At 37.3% G+C, this 18,441-nt stretch overlaps 1 protein-coding gene across 2 annotated transcripts in view; it reads left to right on the forward strand.

The window, feature by feature from the left end:
• Nucleotides 1-14,932, forward strand: part of RALGPS2 (Ral GEF with PH domain and SH3 binding motif 2) — a 118,107-nt gene extending 103,175 nt beyond the window's left edge. Inside the window, exons 15-20 of one of the 2 annotated variants that reach the window (XM_009991230.2) lie at nucleotides 656-733; nucleotides 2,308-2,413; nucleotides 3,147-3,239; nucleotides 10,672-10,777; nucleotides 12,026-12,117; nucleotides 14,339-14,932. In XM_009991230.2, coding sequence (XP_009989532.1) covers nucleotides 656-733; nucleotides 2,308-2,413; nucleotides 3,147-3,239; nucleotides 10,672-10,777; nucleotides 12,026-12,117; nucleotides 14,339-14,368 — 505 coding nt within the window. In that variant the 3' untranslated portion in view covers nucleotides 14,369-14,932. The remainder of the gene's footprint in view (nucleotides 1-655; nucleotides 734-2,307; nucleotides 2,414-3,146; nucleotides 3,240-10,671; nucleotides 10,778-12,025; nucleotides 12,118-14,338) is intronic. The other variant, XM_009991237.2, reaches the window with a different exon arrangement.
• Nucleotides 14,933-18,441: the final 3,509 nt, after the last annotated feature.

Below are 18,441 nucleotides of genomic sequence, written 5' to 3' on the forward strand. Positions count from 1 at the left end.
GGTCTGACCCAGAAAAACAGGGTTCAGTGAAGCACAGCAGTATTCAAAAGGCAGGTGGAGATCACAAGTCCTGGCTTATGGATAACAGTGTAGTTCAGGTTAAGGACTATAAAATGTGAAGCTCGTATGTAAAGTTTGAAGCTTGTATGAACTGAAGAATTGGAATATCACTTAGCTTACTTCAATGTGACTTAATCTAACAGTGTTTTAACTGGTGTCAGTCGTATTTTGATAGTTCTTTTGATTCCTTTCAGCCCAACAACTTGTGTGTGTACTCATAGAATTTGAAAAATTTTTGGTAGTGACATCCATAGTCAAAATGTAAAGACATGAGAGTTGTATTAATATTGTTCCTTTGCATTGATTCAATCTCTAAGAACTAAATGCGGACTTTGCTCTCAAAATGTGTCGTTCTTCAGTGCCAGTAAAACACTTCAGTGTTATGAGTACTGACAAAGAACATCTGATGAAATAAAAAACATGGTAACCACCTCTGCATGCATTTTTCTAAATAAAATTGTCCTCTGTTTCTTATGTGGGAGAAGTGGCTTTGTGATACGCACACAGGAAAAAATACTGTGCTGTTTTAGCAGTCATGCTGTTTGTGTGGATAAAAGTATATGTAATACGTACAATTTATAATGGAATCCAACAGGAACAGGTTGTACCATTCTCTCGGTCCGGGGACAAGAGTGTCACGAAATGGCTCTCGAGGCCACATGAAGGCCAGCAGGTACAATCCCCACTGCACACAGAGGTGTCAGACTTTCCCTCTGGTGTTGGTGATTTGGTTTGGTTTAATAATTAAGTGGGTGTTTTCTGATGTTATCTTTCTAACTTACATGTCAAGATAAAGGTAGAGACCTTTTTCTTCAGACTTAACTTTCCTCTTCTATGACTTAATCTTTGTCACCATAAGGGCTTTTGTTCATTCTAGTCTGCAGATCCAAATTCTGAACCATTGGATCTTTATATGAAGGCTTAAAGATGTTTTAGCAGAGGTAGCTTTTTAACTGCCCACCCCTGTGTAGCAGCGTTGGTAGCTCTCATGTGGACAGCAAAGCTGCTTCTTGTGCTGATGGATGGTATTCAAGATGTTTTCTTTACTGGCAGTTCTGTATTGAATTTCTTTTCCCCTCTTCCTTGAAGTAAGAAATATAGCTAAAATGAGTAATGCATGAAAATTAGCCCCAATTCATTATATATAGTGTTATTTGCAAGCTGACATAGTAATATAACTGAGTATTCTGATTAATTAAAATACAAATTCTGTCTCTGGCTGTGCGACACTGTAGTTGGGAAAGAGACAGCCGTTAACTATGGAGCTTTTCTCATGTCAAGAAGCAAGCATTGTCTCACTGATTTAAACTCATGTTCACATCTGTCAGTGTCCACAGTTGTCTCCATATCATCGTCCTCAGTAGGTGCTGCAATGAAAATGTTTGCTAAATTTCCAATTTACTTTGAACATTCGTGAATCTTAGGATAGATGAAACAGCGAATTTTGGCTTATTTCAAAACAAGTTTCCAGCACTGTTCAATTTCTTGGCTTTTCTAGAAAGCTGCTGGGTTCAGCAATTTAGTTTATGTGCTCTGATTGACATTTACTGAAATTTATTTCTGCTGTGATTTTTTTTTCCTGATTGAAATGTTTTGTAAGCCAGTCAGCTTCATAATTTTAATAAAGCTGAGGGGTTTTTTTCCACAGTGCTGTAGCTGGCATTTGATGTGTCCCATCGCTCTTTGATCCTACATAGGGTATATGATTAGTAGAGCACCAGATGCATTAAAACACCTTAAAGCTGTGATTCCGGTTTCTACTCTTTATTACTGCTCCTGCCCACTCTTCTTGCTTTCAGATATTTTAAAGATTGTGCATGCTTGAGCTGTGCTTTGTTTTTGATGTGCTAATGATTCCAGTGTTTCTAACAAAAAAGTATTCAATCTTTCTTGCAAGGGCTGAAGGAGAGGTTTTAACGCATTCAGCAACAGTATGAATGTACTTCAAACATTTGCTTTTTTAAATTAATTGTTCTTGTATTTCAGTTGTCTTGAGTTTTAATTTTTTGAATTAAGGATTACCTGCTTGGCTAATTAATTTTTCTGATCACTTTTGCTTGAGAGTGGAACTTCCACAACAGCAATTCCTTGTAACAGCCAAAGTCTCTTTCCACAATGAAATCCAATAAATAAAAAATTGATATTTCTAGATTTAAATACAGATGTTTGCATTAGTTTGTGGTAATGATTGTAAAACTACTTGAGGAAAAATATTTTCTCACACAAATCTTCACATACTCCTTTCAGCTCCCTAGAATCTGAAGATCTGGCTGTTCATTTGTATCCAGGAGCAGTTACTATTCAAGGTGTTCTCAGGAGGAAGACTTTGTTGAAAGAAGGCAAAAAACCTACAGTAAGTGTCGTCTTTAAAATTCATTTTTTCACCTTATTTCTTTACCCAATTATAAATGCAGTCAAGTGTCCATTGTGCAACTAATTCAAGTGTCTGAGATCTCCTCTGCCTTGCTGATTAAGGTTTAGGGTCACTGCTAGAGTTTTCATTCTTCTATTTGGTGGATTTATTCAGATTATAAGGCTGTACCCATAATCTAGGGAATAGAAGAGAAGTGTAATGTCACATAAAATTTCTTACAATTACTGATAGCTTTAAAAGAGAAGAGCATGTTTTGCCTTCCTGAATGGTAGATGGATCCTAACAATTTATCATTAGATAACAACCCATAGCATTTGCATTGCAAATGCTTGATTATGAATTATAAATCAAAATACATATTCATGACAACGGGGAATACCTTATGGCAGTACATAAATGGAAAAGGGACAAATGTACTCTAACTCGAAGTGTTCAGTGAAGGCTGCAGAAAGTACAGAGTAAGGTGCAGAATTTTTTTTCTCAGATGAAGGAGGAGAGGCATATGTTCCTTTCTGCTTTCTAGATTTTTAATGCGTCCATAGGCCTACACAAATAACTAGAAACTGCAGCTTTGGAAACATGGCTGATGGTTTCGCTGAACAGTTAGTGCTGTCATGTTCTTGCAGGGTAATGCAGGCTATTTTACAGCTCAATATTATGAAACCTTTTACTTACCTGTTGCACTTTTTTTTTTCCCCTCTTTCTTCTTTAGGTAGCATCATGGACAAAATACTGGGTAGCACTGTGTGGCACTCAACTCTTTTACTATGCTGCAAAATCTCTGAAGGCTACAGAGAGAAAACATGTATGTAAACCAAGCATATTCCAGTATCATCTGCCAAAATTAAAACGTGATTTCCTGATGTAAACACTGAGAGTAGTTCAAGACTTGCATGATTTCTAGTCAGCATGATTCTGTCTTCCAGTCAGTCAGTCACCTCATATGGATATGCCATAATGGAAATATCATGCATGTTTATATGCTACTCCAAGAACATCTGCTTTGCATATGCCATAGGTCTCTGAGTTTGTTAGTCTAAAAGGAAGGGAACTATGCCATTGGGTCTGTCTGCTTTTCTAAGGTAGAAGTCATCTTTTGATGATCTCTGAGTCTTGCAACAGTTTGTTACTACTTAAAATCCAAGCAAGCATTGATGTGGAAAGACTGAGAAGTCAGTACATACGGCATTAAACATGTACTGATTTCCTACATGTGGTAAAACTAGAAGACTCTGTTTTTCAGTCTAATTCTGTAATCTGTTAATTACAACAGGGTACAAAACACTTCATGTGTTAAGCAGAGAGCTAGCATACCATATGATGCTGGCTTTCCTTTTATTTGCTGCAACTTTATTATGAAAGAAGCTAAAAATACTTTGCTTGTGTAGAGAAGTAATAAAAGGATTTTCTGTAGATGTTCCAGGGATGTTATGATGAGCGTAGTTCCTGTTTTCACTGGTTAATTATAATGGAAGAGGAGGCCACCAGAGATTCTGTTAAGAAACTGGATAAAATTTGAGATACTTGAATCTTTTTTGGAGTTCATTCACTACTCAGAAGTATTACTTATAGTTGCCTTAACCAGCATTTCAGTTTAATTTATGACAACTGTCACTGAAGAACGTTCCCTTTGCATAAAGCTTATGTAATTTTACAAACCGAGATGTGCTCCCGGAATCCTTATAAGGAGACTATCTTTAAGGTCCCTTCCAATTCAAACTATTCTATGACTATCTTATTTCTTGTTGGTACAAAATACTGTTTTCTTATCCTAACACTTGTATGTTCAGAGGGCAGAGATTTGAAGCTTAAGGTTTCTCATTAGTAGACTCTTGGATATTTGAATTTTCTGTGTGGAAAGTTCATGTGTAATGTTGTCTTAATCTGCAAAATAATTTAGTTTTTCCATTTTCATTAAAGTAATTCATTAGGAAACAGCATTCTAATACTCATAGTAGTTTAATAATGGCTAATTACTTGTAGAAATATTTGCATAGTTTCTTTGCAATCATCCATCTGCCCCACCCCTACTAGCTTTGATTGCTTTGATGAAATGGAAACTCATCCTTCTTTGTCTTGCTAGTTAAGATACTACTAGCCCAGATCAAAGGCCTGTTAGCCAAGCACCCTGTCTCTGGGTGTCTTTAGAGAAGTATATGTGTTTAGAGGCATTTTCCTCTGGTGTGAGTGAAAACCTTATGGAAGGAGTCTGTCTTATTAAAAGTTTAGGTAGTTACAAAGCGCAGACTTGTAAACTATTATGAGCAGAAATGCGAAGTATAAAAGCAAACGAAGGAACCAAGAGAGAACTTGTGCTGGCATTATGTCACTAATGGATAGTTGCTTGTTTTTTCTGGAAACACTGAGAAACAGAAAAGAGATTTATTTTTTTAATGTCAGACTTTGTGCTCCTGTGTTACTGATGTGATGCCTTTAGGCTTTATGCCAAAACTGTGTTTTGTTTTCTTTTAAGAATAGAATATGTGTTTGTTTGTCTCTCTTGTCCGCTGTCTGTCGAAGTGCTGAATGATGGAAGACTTTACCATACTTGCACCTATTCGATCAGAAGCTTTTTCAGTATTGTATATATATATTTTAAAACAATCTAAATAACATACGGGTTTAGAGAACTTGAGGAAATTGCATAACTGGTAATTTTATTGTTTGGAAACTAAGTATATTGAATTTTTGTGGTCTGTTTGCTTGTGCATTTCCTTCAGAATAACAATTTTAATCTTTTAAATGGTCTTGCCCTTTCTTTAGGAAAAATAAATGAAGTAAAAAGGTAACAAATGAAAACGTTCCCATCTGATCCTGTTGAGTCTGTTACTGCAGAAGCCTTTGCTTTTTGTCTTGAAATGCAGTCATGGCCATTCAGAATGCTCTTTAAAAAATTATTTTCTGAACCTATTGAGTTGACTTTTAATATTCCCCAAATCACTGATGTGTTGATATCTACAACAACTAAACTACTAGTGAACAGAGAGTAGTGCCTAAGAAGCTAAAATCTGTCTTATGTTCTCGTGTTTATTTGTCCAAGGATGTGCCAGCAGCCCAATAACCAAGTTTGCAGAGAGGAGCTAGGGGACATTGATGTCCATAATGCTGGCAGGATTACCCATCAGAAGCCTGTTAGCATTATGGCTTGCAAATACTGAGTGGAGTTTGAGCAATGCAATTCCTAGGAAAGGGAGATGGAGGAGCAGTAGTAAAAAGCAATGACCGCTAGAGTAGATCTATTTTAACAGTTGATTCTGTGGAATTGGACTGAACTATCCAGCACGACTTGGATTTGCCTATACACAGCTGATGTCTTGCTTTTAGCTTTAGGGCAGCAAACGTGTTTTGTTCTGTTTGTGGATGTGAAGCGTGTTATGAAGCTTATGTCTCTGATATGGTTTCCCAGGTGCAGTCATGGTTAAAATAATGTAACACCTATTAGCTACAGTTTGGATTGTCTTTTATTTAAACAAATAGTTCACAGTGAATGCACACATACGTCTGCTCCAAAGGTGGTTATAACAGAATATAATCTGTATGCTGAAATTAAGGTGGAAGATAAACTGGTAACTGCTGTGAGAGACTGAGGTTGGGGGATCTGGGGAGGAGGCTCTAGCTTATTAAACAGCCTGATAGTAGGTGGTGAGTAACTTTGTTCAGCTAGTGTATCTGTGTTGTACTTACAGCATAGCTATTGAAGGATTAGATTTCCATCCGTTTCACTGCAGGGGAAAGCTTCAGTTTTTGTTCTGGAGGCTGTGAAGATGACTTGTCAAGTGTCATGCTTCAATTCACATTTGGTTGCGTTTTCAGAAAGAAAGTTTAATCGAGAGAGTAAACTGTAGATAGTCGACCATCTGTAGATAGCTAGTGCATGAGTGTATGTTCATTGTACAAATACATTCCAATTTTATTCCTAAGAGGTCCATTCTGCAAAATAAAGAGATTTGAGACTAGATCTAGGTTTTGGGTTGTTACTGTCCAGATTAAATGGATAAAACAGATGATGCTGTCTACTTTGAAGCAGGTTTCTTTCTCAAAGATTGATACATTTGAGATTTACATAGGTAAAATATTCCAAGCATCTTCTAGAGCTATGTAAACATCTGGTTTTTTCAGCTTCCTTTCTCAGGGCCTCTGTGACATGGAAAGGAACGCTGGCAATGGAAAAGCCAGTCTGCTATAAAGTTTCCTGGCTAGAGCTTTCATGGTGAATGTGTCCTGATTACAGGCATGCTTTTGACCGTTCTACTGCTGCTATTGCTTCAGGCAGCTGAGACTGAGGACTTGGAATGCGCCGACACTGAAAGCTCTTCCAGGCTTATAATAGCCAACCTCTTTGGAAAATTACCTCATAAAAATCCCACTGTAATCCAGCAAAAAGGGCAAGAAATCCTCTCCTCTTTAGACACGGGCAAGTCAGCTCTTCTTCTCATGCCTATTGTTAGACAAATACGATGTGTTCTAGATGTGAATCTAGTCCAAAGGAAGAGGATGATGTAGATACCTGAACGTGGCAAATTTTCTTGTGCCACATCTACTAAGAAAGACCACTAGATACAATGAGTTCTGTATTTTAAATAGTGAACGGGTTTCAGTTATTACTACAGTAATGGAAAACTGTTGTGTGAACTTCAGAGCCCAGAGATGTGGTACAGGAGAATCTCAGAGGAATGTTTGTAGAATGCTTAAGTTTTTATCTCATATACTGGAATGGTACCCACAAACAAACATTTGTGATTAAACTATAGCACTTGCACACTTTTTGAAAAGAAAATAGTAAAAATAGCCAACTTTAAATTAGTCTTAAAGAAAACATTCACCCTGAAAAATGTGAATACACCCATAAAAAAACTGTTTACAGTGACTGGACTGGAAAAATCTTGCCAATTTCTGTGACAACATAGCATGCATGAGAGATTTTTCCATGTTTGTAGGTCTTGGAAAAGCAACAGAGCTTTTTTGAGCCTTCATGCTGGAGCGTGAACCCTTGTTCATTCCAACCCTTGTTCATTCCATTGCGTGTTATATTCAGACTTCGACTCATTTATTGGCACTCCAGAAAACTTGGTAGTTGATACTCAGGCACTTTCACTGAAATGCTCTGATAAAGAATTCTAGGAAGTATTTTCAGCCACTGAGAACATGACTTGAATATTAAAAAGCTGTAAAATCTCAACAGGAGATGAGGAGGAGGAGATTTGTGGGTGCCAAAAGGTTAGAGTGAAAAGTCTGTTCACAGATTAATTGGAGGTTTTGATTCAAAGATTTATGCATAAATGCCTTTGAGCTCAGAACAACCATAACAAAAAAAAATATCTTTATGTGAAGCCTAACACCAGGGCTGTGTAGTCTTCTCTGTGTATGAGTGCCATTCCAGCGGCCTGAATAAAAAAAAGCAGAGAGGAACCAGGAACATTAAATTACAATGGAGCTTTCATTCCCTTCATGTTAACAAAGCAGACTTGCTGTTAGCAAGGCTCTATGCATCAGTGGAGAATGAACTGCCCTGGGGGACTATGTAAACATGCAACACAAATCCAGCTGTGCAGAGGGATGGAAAACTGACATGTGTTTCGAATGATGACGGATTGATGCTGGCAGGAAACACTTTCCTTGCGTGGAGCTTTTTGCTTTGTGGAGAAGTACCATGATTAACTAATTGTTTTGAATAAAATGGAAAAACAGGCCAGCTCTAGCGGTTTTGATTGCGTGGCGATGTCGCATACTGTATACTTACTGTTATGGTCTATACCTAATATAGGGAGGTGCAAATGTGCCATTTTCATTAAACTCTAGAAAGGAGTGCAGTTTAAGGGGTACACTGTTGATCTGTGACCCATTAAAACTTCTTTGTGGCTCGAATTTCCACCTCTGTGAAAATGAGCTATTAAGGCTTTGTAGGACTACTTGGAAGTTTGTGTTTTGCAGGTCCCTTTTAAGTGTAAGTTGCGTCATCTTATTTTTTGAGGCAATATCTTCAGTGGGTCCATAGCAAGTCCTGACTATGCACTTCCTCTTTTAATTTTTTTTTTAAGACCTCATGAGCTGTATCCTGATTTTATTCCCTTTCTCTGTCTTTATTTCTTCTTTCAGATAAAATTCCTTAACATTTTTCATTACTGACTGGAATCTTCAAAGAAATTTTAGTTTCTGTTAGGAAAAAAGTTACGTTATCCAGTCCTCACTGTAATGAAACGATGTCTGATACAGCTTTATAATTTAATTCCTCCTCTTATGAGGTGTTAATCAAATCTGTCCACCTTCTGAAGGCCGTGGAGTTACTTAACTTTAGTGTATATGGTTTTGCAAGGTTTATGAGGAGCAGTCTTTTCCCATGTATTTATCCATAGTAATATCAATAGAAGGGCATCCGTTTTGAAGTTTGGCAGGCAAGTCTTTCCTAAGAACAGCCATCATCGCTTTCATGCTTAAGCTATCTGTACAAGCATCCGTTCAAAGTTTCCAAGCTTTTATATTTCCACTGATGTTAAGCAAATGTCAACTGAGCATGACTGGTAGGAACTTGTGATGGAATAGTTCCTGCAAGTGTAACTATGGCAACATAGAGAGAACAGTACACAAATGATGCATTCAGAAGTTTACAAGATACAGAGAGACTGGGCTCTTAAATTCTTTTGAACTTGGTTAAAATATTTTTTGTGTTTTGAGTGTTGGCCTACTTTTGTTCATTTAAAGTTTTAGTCTGTTTTAAAATGAGGTTTAAAATGTATCCTGTTGCACAAGTCCCAGACAGGTACACTTGTCTGGACATTCAAGGTCTCCAGTTAATGTATGGCATAGATTAATGTAACTGACACTGGACTTGCAGTGGAATTTTATTTATAAAGTTACTATATTGCCACATAGTGAATATTCTTATAAATTCTTACTTTACTTGTCATAGCCTCAAACTTATTAGCAGTAACAGCTCCTCTTGCTGAACCAGACTTCTAGATTTATAATGGTAAAGCAATATTTCTGAAATGATACAAAAGACATTTGATGCTTAATGTTGTAAATCTGCTACGTATGAAGAATAGTATTAATCTGCATTAGTATGAAGAATAAAAGTATTCTAGAACTATAAATTCACTTTAATGACCTAAAAAGTCCTTGGGATTGTTTTAGCTTTATGGTTTCTAATAATGTAATTAAAGAGAGGTCAGAATTACTGTGCAAATAACGAAGTTAGAATAGAGGTTTCACAAGACAGAAAGAAGACACATATGATGAGGACCAGCATGTAGCAGAGTTAGACCTTCTGGACAGAGAAGCGAGGGCAAGCACTGCAGAGGGTAAGAGTGCTAGGATTGATGAGAAAAGTCCGTGTCAGACCGATGAATGCGAGAAGAGGAGATGTGGCAACTAAAGACTTGAGAGAATCAGAATGAATTAAGTATGAGGGAGTGGATGGGACTGCCTAAGGAAGTAATTAGAGGTGAACTGTGAGGGTCTACTAATAGATAAGCAAGGACACCAGGGAGAAGGAAGCTTGTCGTTTGGAAATGAGTTGGATTTAATGGCAGAGTAGCCTGGAACTGAGAGGAGAAACCTAAGAAGTAGGAAATAATACTGGCCAGGTGATTGAAAAGGAGCGCATGACCAAGGAACTGTCAAGAAAAGGGACTAGTGTAGGAGACAGAGGTATTGTGCTTAGAAGAGGCTTAAGTTCTATGTCAGTGTCTAACACCTTGAACAGGAAAACCCCATCGTTTTGAACATCTTGTTGATAAATGGGCACGTTATGTTCTACACACTCTTTTATTGAATCTACACCCTTGTTTGATCCATTTCATTCATCAGGTTGTCATGTTTAATTAGAGTTGTATTATCTTGTCCACAGGACTCATGCATTACAGACTATTATAATAATTAATGCATGTTAACGTTGAATAATTACGGCACAGACAAGTTTAATTCTTCTGTTTGTGAACAGTGGAGGGATTAGCTTTGCATTTGTTAATGCATGACACATGTTTTGGGGGATCGTGATATTCTTTTTAATTTGTTTTGAATATCATTCATTGTGGTAAGTTCTGTTTTCACTAATTCCGCATAAAATTCATAATTTTTCTTAATTTTATGAATTGTTATGCTTCCTTTGAAGTTATTCTGTGTCTTTAACAGTGTCATTGGAAGGAACTGCCCTTTTGTATAATTGTTCTGTGCAGCGCAGCCAGTCTGACCGAAGCTTTTTGTTTTACTTTAGTTTACATCTCTGCTTGTATTTTCAGTTCAAATCCACGCCGAGTAAGAGCGTGTCAGTGGTGGGCTGGATGGTGATGATGGCAGATGACCCTGAACATCCCGATCTCTTCTTACTGACTGATTCTGAGAAGGGTAAGCAATGCTTGCACCAAGAGTGCAGTGATTTCCAGAGTAAACATTTGCTTTGCTGAGGTATGAAATTGGAAAGATGTTACCCTTCACTTATTCAACTGCTATCCAGCATATCATATTTACCTTTAGAATGCTAGGGGAACAATTGTCTATGGAGAATCCTTAGTTTTCATTAGTTCGAAGCACTGTCCAAACTCTAACAACTCCAGTTGTGATTTTTTTATTGGAAGTATTCATCTACATTCCTTTAAATTATATTTATACCACTCAGAGGCATTTTAACATATGTGAAAATGTAAGTAACAATAAAAAAAATTTAATTTTTAGCTAATGCTGGCTGCTTGACCAGTCCCTTCTCCTCTCCAAATGAAAAAAAAAAAAAACAACCAAAGACCAAAACAAACTATCTGTTTGAATGTAGTGCTATTACAAGGAGGGGAAAAAAAAAAGGCAACTAAGAAATCTTGCAGACTATTTTGCAGAGAAACCTTGATTTCTGTTACTCCAACGTAGTGCCCTGGTTTCAGTTTAAACTGTGAAGAAATTACTTTTCCATAGCACCTCAAACTATGCAGAAAGAGCATCATTAGAAGTTCTGATAAAGGAGCTTAACATTCTTTATTGCTTTGTCTACTCCAAGTCTTAGTACATTTGACTTCCGAGCATCTGTTCTAGCACCACTGATATAGTCATGTAAATTTTGAATGCTTGTCAGCTTAAACTCAGCAACAGCAACCTGAAGTGTTTTTGTAGTACATGGCTTTTCTGAACCCAAGCAAACACTGTATAACACCAGACACTGAAAATACTAGTCTGAAATGTATTACTATGTTTAAGAACAATTTTCAAACTTTTTCAAGTGTAGCTTTCTAGAGTGCATTTCACTGCTATCTTGCACTCCATTAAAAATTATGAAATGATATTATAAACAAATTGCAATAATGGCAATGAACAAAAACATTTTTGTTGTATGGTCCTGAGAAATGTTTTGTTATTTCCTAGTTGACACTGGTGTTAGTTGAAATCTAGAATGTTGGAAAGGAAGACAGGCAAGCTGAAACTTCTGTCACACTAGGTCAAACAATTAAGCTGCACCTATGCCAGACAAAGTGTAAAGTTACATGAACCTTCTGCTGTGAAATCTTTTCATAATGTTTTAATTTAGAATTATTTGAATATGGATGGGATTTAAGCATGTAGTATTGTTTGGTTTTCTTTACCAGTTTTTTCTCTGCCTTTCTCACTTAGGAAATTCATATAAATTTCAAGCTGGAAACAGAATGAATGCAATGCTCTGGTTTAAACACCTGAGTGCCGCCTGCCAAAGCAACAGACAACAGGTGAGAGCAAGATGTTGAAAAGGAACATGAGCTGTTAAGAGCTACGAAGACCGAGCTGTAACTGGTGGCTTTCTCTGAAGAGCAATCTGCTCTGAGCAGCCTGTACATCGATTTCACGTGCTTATTGATTTGCCTTAGCTTTCCTGTTTGTCCCTTTGCAAACAAGTCCTCGGAGCTTCTGTGGTAATTAATACAGACTTGAGGCTAATTTTCAAGTAATTGGGGAAATGGAAGGAATGCTCTAAAATATCTGTCCCAGTGGCATTTTTTTTGTTATTGCTCATTTTAAAAAGGCTATTTTACAGTTACATAAAAAGCTGTGAACCATAGCATTCAATAATACCTCCAGATAGCTCTCCCGTAGTGCCATTTTGTTGGGTCTTGGGCATGTATGTTTTCTGTTGTTTGCATGTATTTCTAAAACGTATTTAAAAAATAGTTTAGTTCCAGGTACGTTTGAGAGACTTGGAAAGCAAAAGTAGAATTTTCCATGAATCAAAAAGGAATATAAGGCTACTCTGACCCCTATTAAATTCTGTTCCCATAAATTCTTACTGACTTTTTTCATCAGCAAAATCCTTTTTAAGTTACTACTTTGTCATCCTGAAATCTCCCTTTTCCTTTGCACATTTGTTTATGGAGTTCTCAAAGGAAAAGAACTACTGAATTTGAAGGGAAACGAAAGACCTTTCCCAATCCTTGTGTGCTTTCTTGTTCACTTCTGCTTCTGAAAGAAATCTAGGGAGTAAGGAGGGTTGCAGAAGCTCCCTTGAAAGTATTTGAGACAGTGCAAAAGAGAGGCAATTGTGTTCCTGGCTGTGGAATGTGGGAATAGTAGCAAACAGTGGCAAAGAGTTTGCAAGAAAGGGGTGACTTCCAGGCAGGCCTGAAAACTGCCCTCTGAGGACAGCTTTTGTTCAATAAGGCTTAACAATGCTATTTAATGCAAACTTGTTTAAAGTGTTCAGCCCTTAGTTTGTGCAAAAGCAGCAGGCTTAAGGAGCTTGGCGCGGGCTCCTGTGGAAAATATGACAGCAAAGTAAAGATAAGTGTAGGAGACTTCAAAAGAAAAAAAGGAGGGGAGGATTAATGAAAAAAAACTACTACTAAGAGGCCAAAACCCCTGCTACCATAATTTGTTGCATGTTTTCTGACATCTTGTGTAGTTGTAATATATGGGTCCTTGCAGCATAGTTGCTCCCGTAGAAGAAGCAGTGCTTCACACAAAAATTAGGTTACAAAGGTTGATTTACCAAATGAGTGGGGGGAAAAAAAAATCTTGTAAAATTTTTCTGTTGATCATGGCTTAACTCCTGAACAGTGCTTTCCCTGGAGAGATGCCTTATGGTGCTGTTTAGTGTGGAAGATCTTATTTGCTTGTTAACAGTACAACTGCCCAAGAAAGATTGGATGTTTAAATGTGCTTTCAATAGAGTATAGACACTTACCCAGCTGAATAATATTGTGAACTATTTTAATAGATATTATTTTTAATTTTAATGGTGGAACTGTAGCCCATTTCTTGCTTCTACAGGTAAATGCAAGGCAAGAAATGCTTGCTTCAAATCTGACCCAAATGGGTATTTATTGACAGTCATCAGGAAATGTGGTGGCTCTTTAATAACCTGAGTAAACAAGAGATGTTGCTGTCAGGCAAATTCCTGATGGGGAGAAGATGGGGATATAAACTGATGTAATGCAAACTAGCTTTAATCTTCATGAAAGGGAGCGATGTCTGAAGCAGGCATTCAGGTTTCCTATGGGAAAAGCCCAGGCAAGTGTTTATGCCTCGTTTTTTTATATTAGTCTTAAAAATACTGGAGGACCTGCATCAATCACTGAATTTTGTGCCAAGAATTCTCTAGCTGGGGCTCAAGTGAGAAGGTTCTGCTTGTGTAGTTTGGTTCTGAGATTTATCATGTTAAGGTTGTTTTGCTGACAACTTAAATCTTAAATGTCATCAAAATTAATAAGATCTAAGGCCCGTATAATAAAATTATAAACCACGCAGCAGTTTAATATTTTGGTTATACCTGGATTCTCTACAGCTCTAAGTATACTCGTACTGCTGGATGATAGTTGCATTCCTCCTTCCCTTCTTTTGAGACAGAATGAGCATTAATGATGTGCATTTAAACAGGTAGCTAGTCTGTGAAACAGTGGAATGTGAGTAGATACTACCCAAAGTAAAATCTGCTGTCATTTGTATTTTTGTTTTCAGGTTCCTGCCAACTTGATGACCTTTGAATAATTTGAAACAAAAAAAGAACAATTTGAACCATCTCATAGTTGAGAACGAGGTCCTGATGAAAAACGTGCCAGCTGTATTCTGTGCCAGAACAGAGCCTGTCAACTTGATCTCTGAACTCTGGAGCCCAGAACGAAACCAGTAATGGTTGGGGAGTAGAGTCCCCCAAATTAAAAATGGAGTTGCAACATGAATTGCCATGGACCATGCTTCGTTATATTCTCTGAACTGACCTGTGGAAACCACTGCCTTAAAGAGTGAAAGGAAAAACAACATGAAACACCAAATAGTGTGTGTGAAACTTCTGGCGGTGCTGTGCTTGAGTTAAATAGATTGTAGCTAGTTTGAGTTTCTTTTAACTTTATACTAATTTTGAAAATAACTCACCTTTTTAGGCATTCTTAAAAAAACAATTAAACTGGTATTTAAGAGTTGTATCAAAAGCTACGTACGGCCCAGGTAAAAGAGGTACTACGTGTTCTAGAGATGTTGTTTAGAGTATACCAGGAGTTCTCAATGGGAGCTTGTCCCAGGCACACTCTACCTGGAGCAGTGTTATTTCTCTCAGACCTACAAGTCTAAGAAATGTAACAACTGCAAGTTTAAAACAGCAGTGAGCTTGCCAACCTTAGTACTGTATGGGAGCCATATTCCCTACAAGTGGCGCAAAGGCTGAGCACTTAAACACTAAACATTTTTTTGGTATGTTGTTACCCAATTCCTGGTTAAAAATGTAGTTCACGTGTTTTGGGTGGCTGGTGTGTGTGTGCGGAAGAGACAAAACAGAAAGCACTGTTGGGTCAGAACTGAGTGTTTTCTTCCCATTTGTTTCTACACTTGTCACTCTCCTACGTACTGAGGTTGAATGACAAAAAAAAAAACCTGGATATAGTTCACTGAGACATTTTACTTCTCGGGGTATCTGTTAATTCTCAGTTAGGGACCACTGTCAGTGTATGGTGTTTCATAATACCACTTACAAGTTCTGTGTTATAAAAAGATAGAGGCACAATTTCAAGCGTTCGTATTCTCATTTGGCAATAATTGATTTTTAGTATCTCTCTTGGTCAAAATAGTTGACATTGTGTGGTTTTGATAACATTGCCTAAAGCAGACCTTACATACAGAAGCTCTTTTGATCTTCGGGCAAATAATTAATTTATTAGAAGGTAGAATAACTTGAGGTGAGAAAAGGTGTGGGACTACCAAAATTCCATCCTTGGCAGGAATAATTTTTGGCTACTGAAATTACTCACAGAGAAAAACATTATGGTTGTAAAAAGGGAGCCATGCTTTATATGTGTGTTTTTTGCTTAAGACTTTGATTCTTGCTTTATTTGGGTTTCCTTGATGTCACCTAGAAGATGTAGTTTCCTGGATGATTAGCCTTTCTTTAATCTTCAAAAATATGATCTTGTAAAGCAAGGAAACGTTGTCCAAAATATGACTCCGATATCAGAACTTTGAAGTCTGTGAAAAAGTAGTAACTGTTCCATTGACATTGTGGTTTAGTGGCCGTAAATACGCTTGCAGCTTCCACCATGACTACTCCTTTTTAGAAAGAAACAAGCTACCTACCAGTCTGTGGCAGAGTTCTCTATCTAATAAAGGTTTCTACTAGTAGTCATTATTTTGAAAATGTACAGTTTGTTTATTGCATCCGAGTAGAAGCCTATAAATTCACTTTTTTTTCTCCAGAGTCAAATTAATCTTTTCATGGAAATGATTCATTTCTGATTTCGTGGGGGGGAGGCAGAAAACCAAGGATAATTCAATCTCGCAGTAAAAATCCAAGACAGAACACAGAAACCCCAACCACTTGGTGACATAGAGTAAAGGGTAATAGGCTGGTTTATGTTTCCAAGGATTGTTCTTGTGAATTGGCTCTTGGTAGCAAGACAACAGGAGAAGGATGCTGCCGTCAGAATTACACCACAAGCACTGTAGGAATTTGTGTCCCTTTGCAATTTTTTTGTTGTTTTGATTTAGAATGAACAGCCTGTTCTGATCCTGAAGGGGTTGCTTGTGTTGAATCCCTCTGCACTTCACACGTCTCCCAGGTTTACCCAAGTTGGATGTATAGTAAAGACAACATCTTCATAGCCAGCAGTGTTATTGTTGTAGACTTTGCACAACTTTAGTTTCATGTTTTTTTTGTTTTAAAAATTACTTAATGTGTGTTTCTTCTCAACAACTAAGTGTCTTTTAACTATGTGTGTACTTTTTTTTAAGCATTGTGGATAATAGCCTGTGGATTTGGGATTTTTTTTAATAAGCTGTTATAGGTTTACTGCAGCATAACTGTATCTGTTCTTCTGTTAGAGAAAGGAAACATGCAACTGGGAGCCACAGCCTGACATCACACAGCTTTGCTAAAGACAGAGCCAGGTCAGAAGGTGTAGTTTATTACTGTGTTGTTTTGTTTTTTTTTCCAGCTGTTTTGAGTTAGGTTTTTATGGTGGGAAGATGGTGGGGAAAACAGTTCACAAATCATCATTTAGTGAATTGTCGCTGTTACCAGCTTTCATTGTTCTTAGGCCTCCTACTCTTCCTTGTTTTTCTACCCTCAGCTATGCTGGTTTTTGTGGGAGAGATTGAGTATTGTGGGAGGAGTTTCTTAAAATGTGTAGCCAGAATAACTGGAGTGATTAATGACAACATGGAAAAGATTATTGGCACTTGTTAAAATGAGTAGTTCAGTACTTTCCTGTTGTTTATCTCCTGTTTAGCCACGCAGTCCTACAGAGCAACACAGAAATACTGAAATGTTACATACTTTGAGATAAATGGTGCTCAGGAGGAGATGATGGTTTTGTTCCCTGAGAGAAAGCTGCCTCAGCTAAGCTTTGGAAAGACTCTGATAAGTCAAATACACTGTAAAGAACATAGTAATGCTCTTTTTTTCATGAAGGGGTTAAAAAAGTTAAACAATTAAAGCCAGTGCTGAGAAAAGGAGGACAGCAACAAGCTCACGGTATTCAGGTAAGACTGTCATCCAGACTACTTCAGATACTTGGCAGTTTCTCTTTGATTTTTATTTTTAATATATTGCTCTAATTCTTCATCTTGTTAAGAACTGCTGAAATACTTCAGCTAATCCTCGTCACTTTGTTTCTTCATGTTTTGATTTGGAAACTAAAGATGCTCCTTACAGTTCCTTGATTTGGAGGCATATGAGCAAAAAGTATTCAGAGTAGATGTTCATAGCAAGACTTCTCACGTGAATGTGAATCACCTGCTGACGGCCAGCTGCTTCGTTAGCTAAGCTGACAGTCTTGGGAAAGATTGAACAACAGGGAATGCCTGGTTTGTGAAATTGGTGCAATGCACTAGAAATACATAACACTAGTTGTTGAATGCTTCCTGCTAACTTTTATCTTTCTATCTTAATCCGTACTAGTTTTGGCTACGTTTTTCAGACCTGACTTCTATTTCTATGCTTTTGAAAAAAAGCAAATAAGGAGATGTACTTTTGAAAAATTCTGATAATTTGAGTAAACGTAGCTCATCCCAGACACGTATTTCATTTTGCAGATACTTCATGCCGGAGGAATATTACTCAAACTATTATAATTCATTAAGTATTTAGGTGCGAGTTTTAGGCGTTACAACAACAACTACTAAATGAATGCACATAAATACTTAATGAATGAGCTTTAGCACCCAGCTTTAAAGTTGTGTTATTGTGAGCTCTTTTAAATTACTGTGAAAATCATATCCTATTTAAGAAAGATCTGAAAAGGAAAATACTGTGTATAAGCAGGTGCTATTTGTCAACTCACAGCTAGCGTATTAAGCAGCCCCCTGGTTAGGCAAATGTTTTAGCCTCATGCTTGAGGACTCAGGGTCTCTTTTGGGGAATCAGCTGATTAACTTTGCTCCTCAAAACGCAACTGCAGAGCACTTGAACTTTTAGCAAGAGAAATGTTTATAGAACTATGCGTATTTGAAATCATATTGGGAGCAAAAGAAAGCATAAAAGAACACAACAGGATTTTATTAGTTATCTTTTCCTTACCCGAAGCAAGATCATCTGATCTATTTTTTTCTTGCAACGTCAGCCTCTTCTGTTTGCA

The sequence above is a fragment of the Tauraco erythrolophus genome, chromosome 10, assembly GCF_009769465.1.
Source record: "Tauraco erythrolophus isolate bTauEry1 chromosome 10, bTauEry1.pri, whole genome shotgun sequence".
Lineage (NCBI taxonomy): Eukaryota > Metazoa > Chordata > Aves > Musophagiformes > Musophagidae > Tauraco > Tauraco erythrolophus.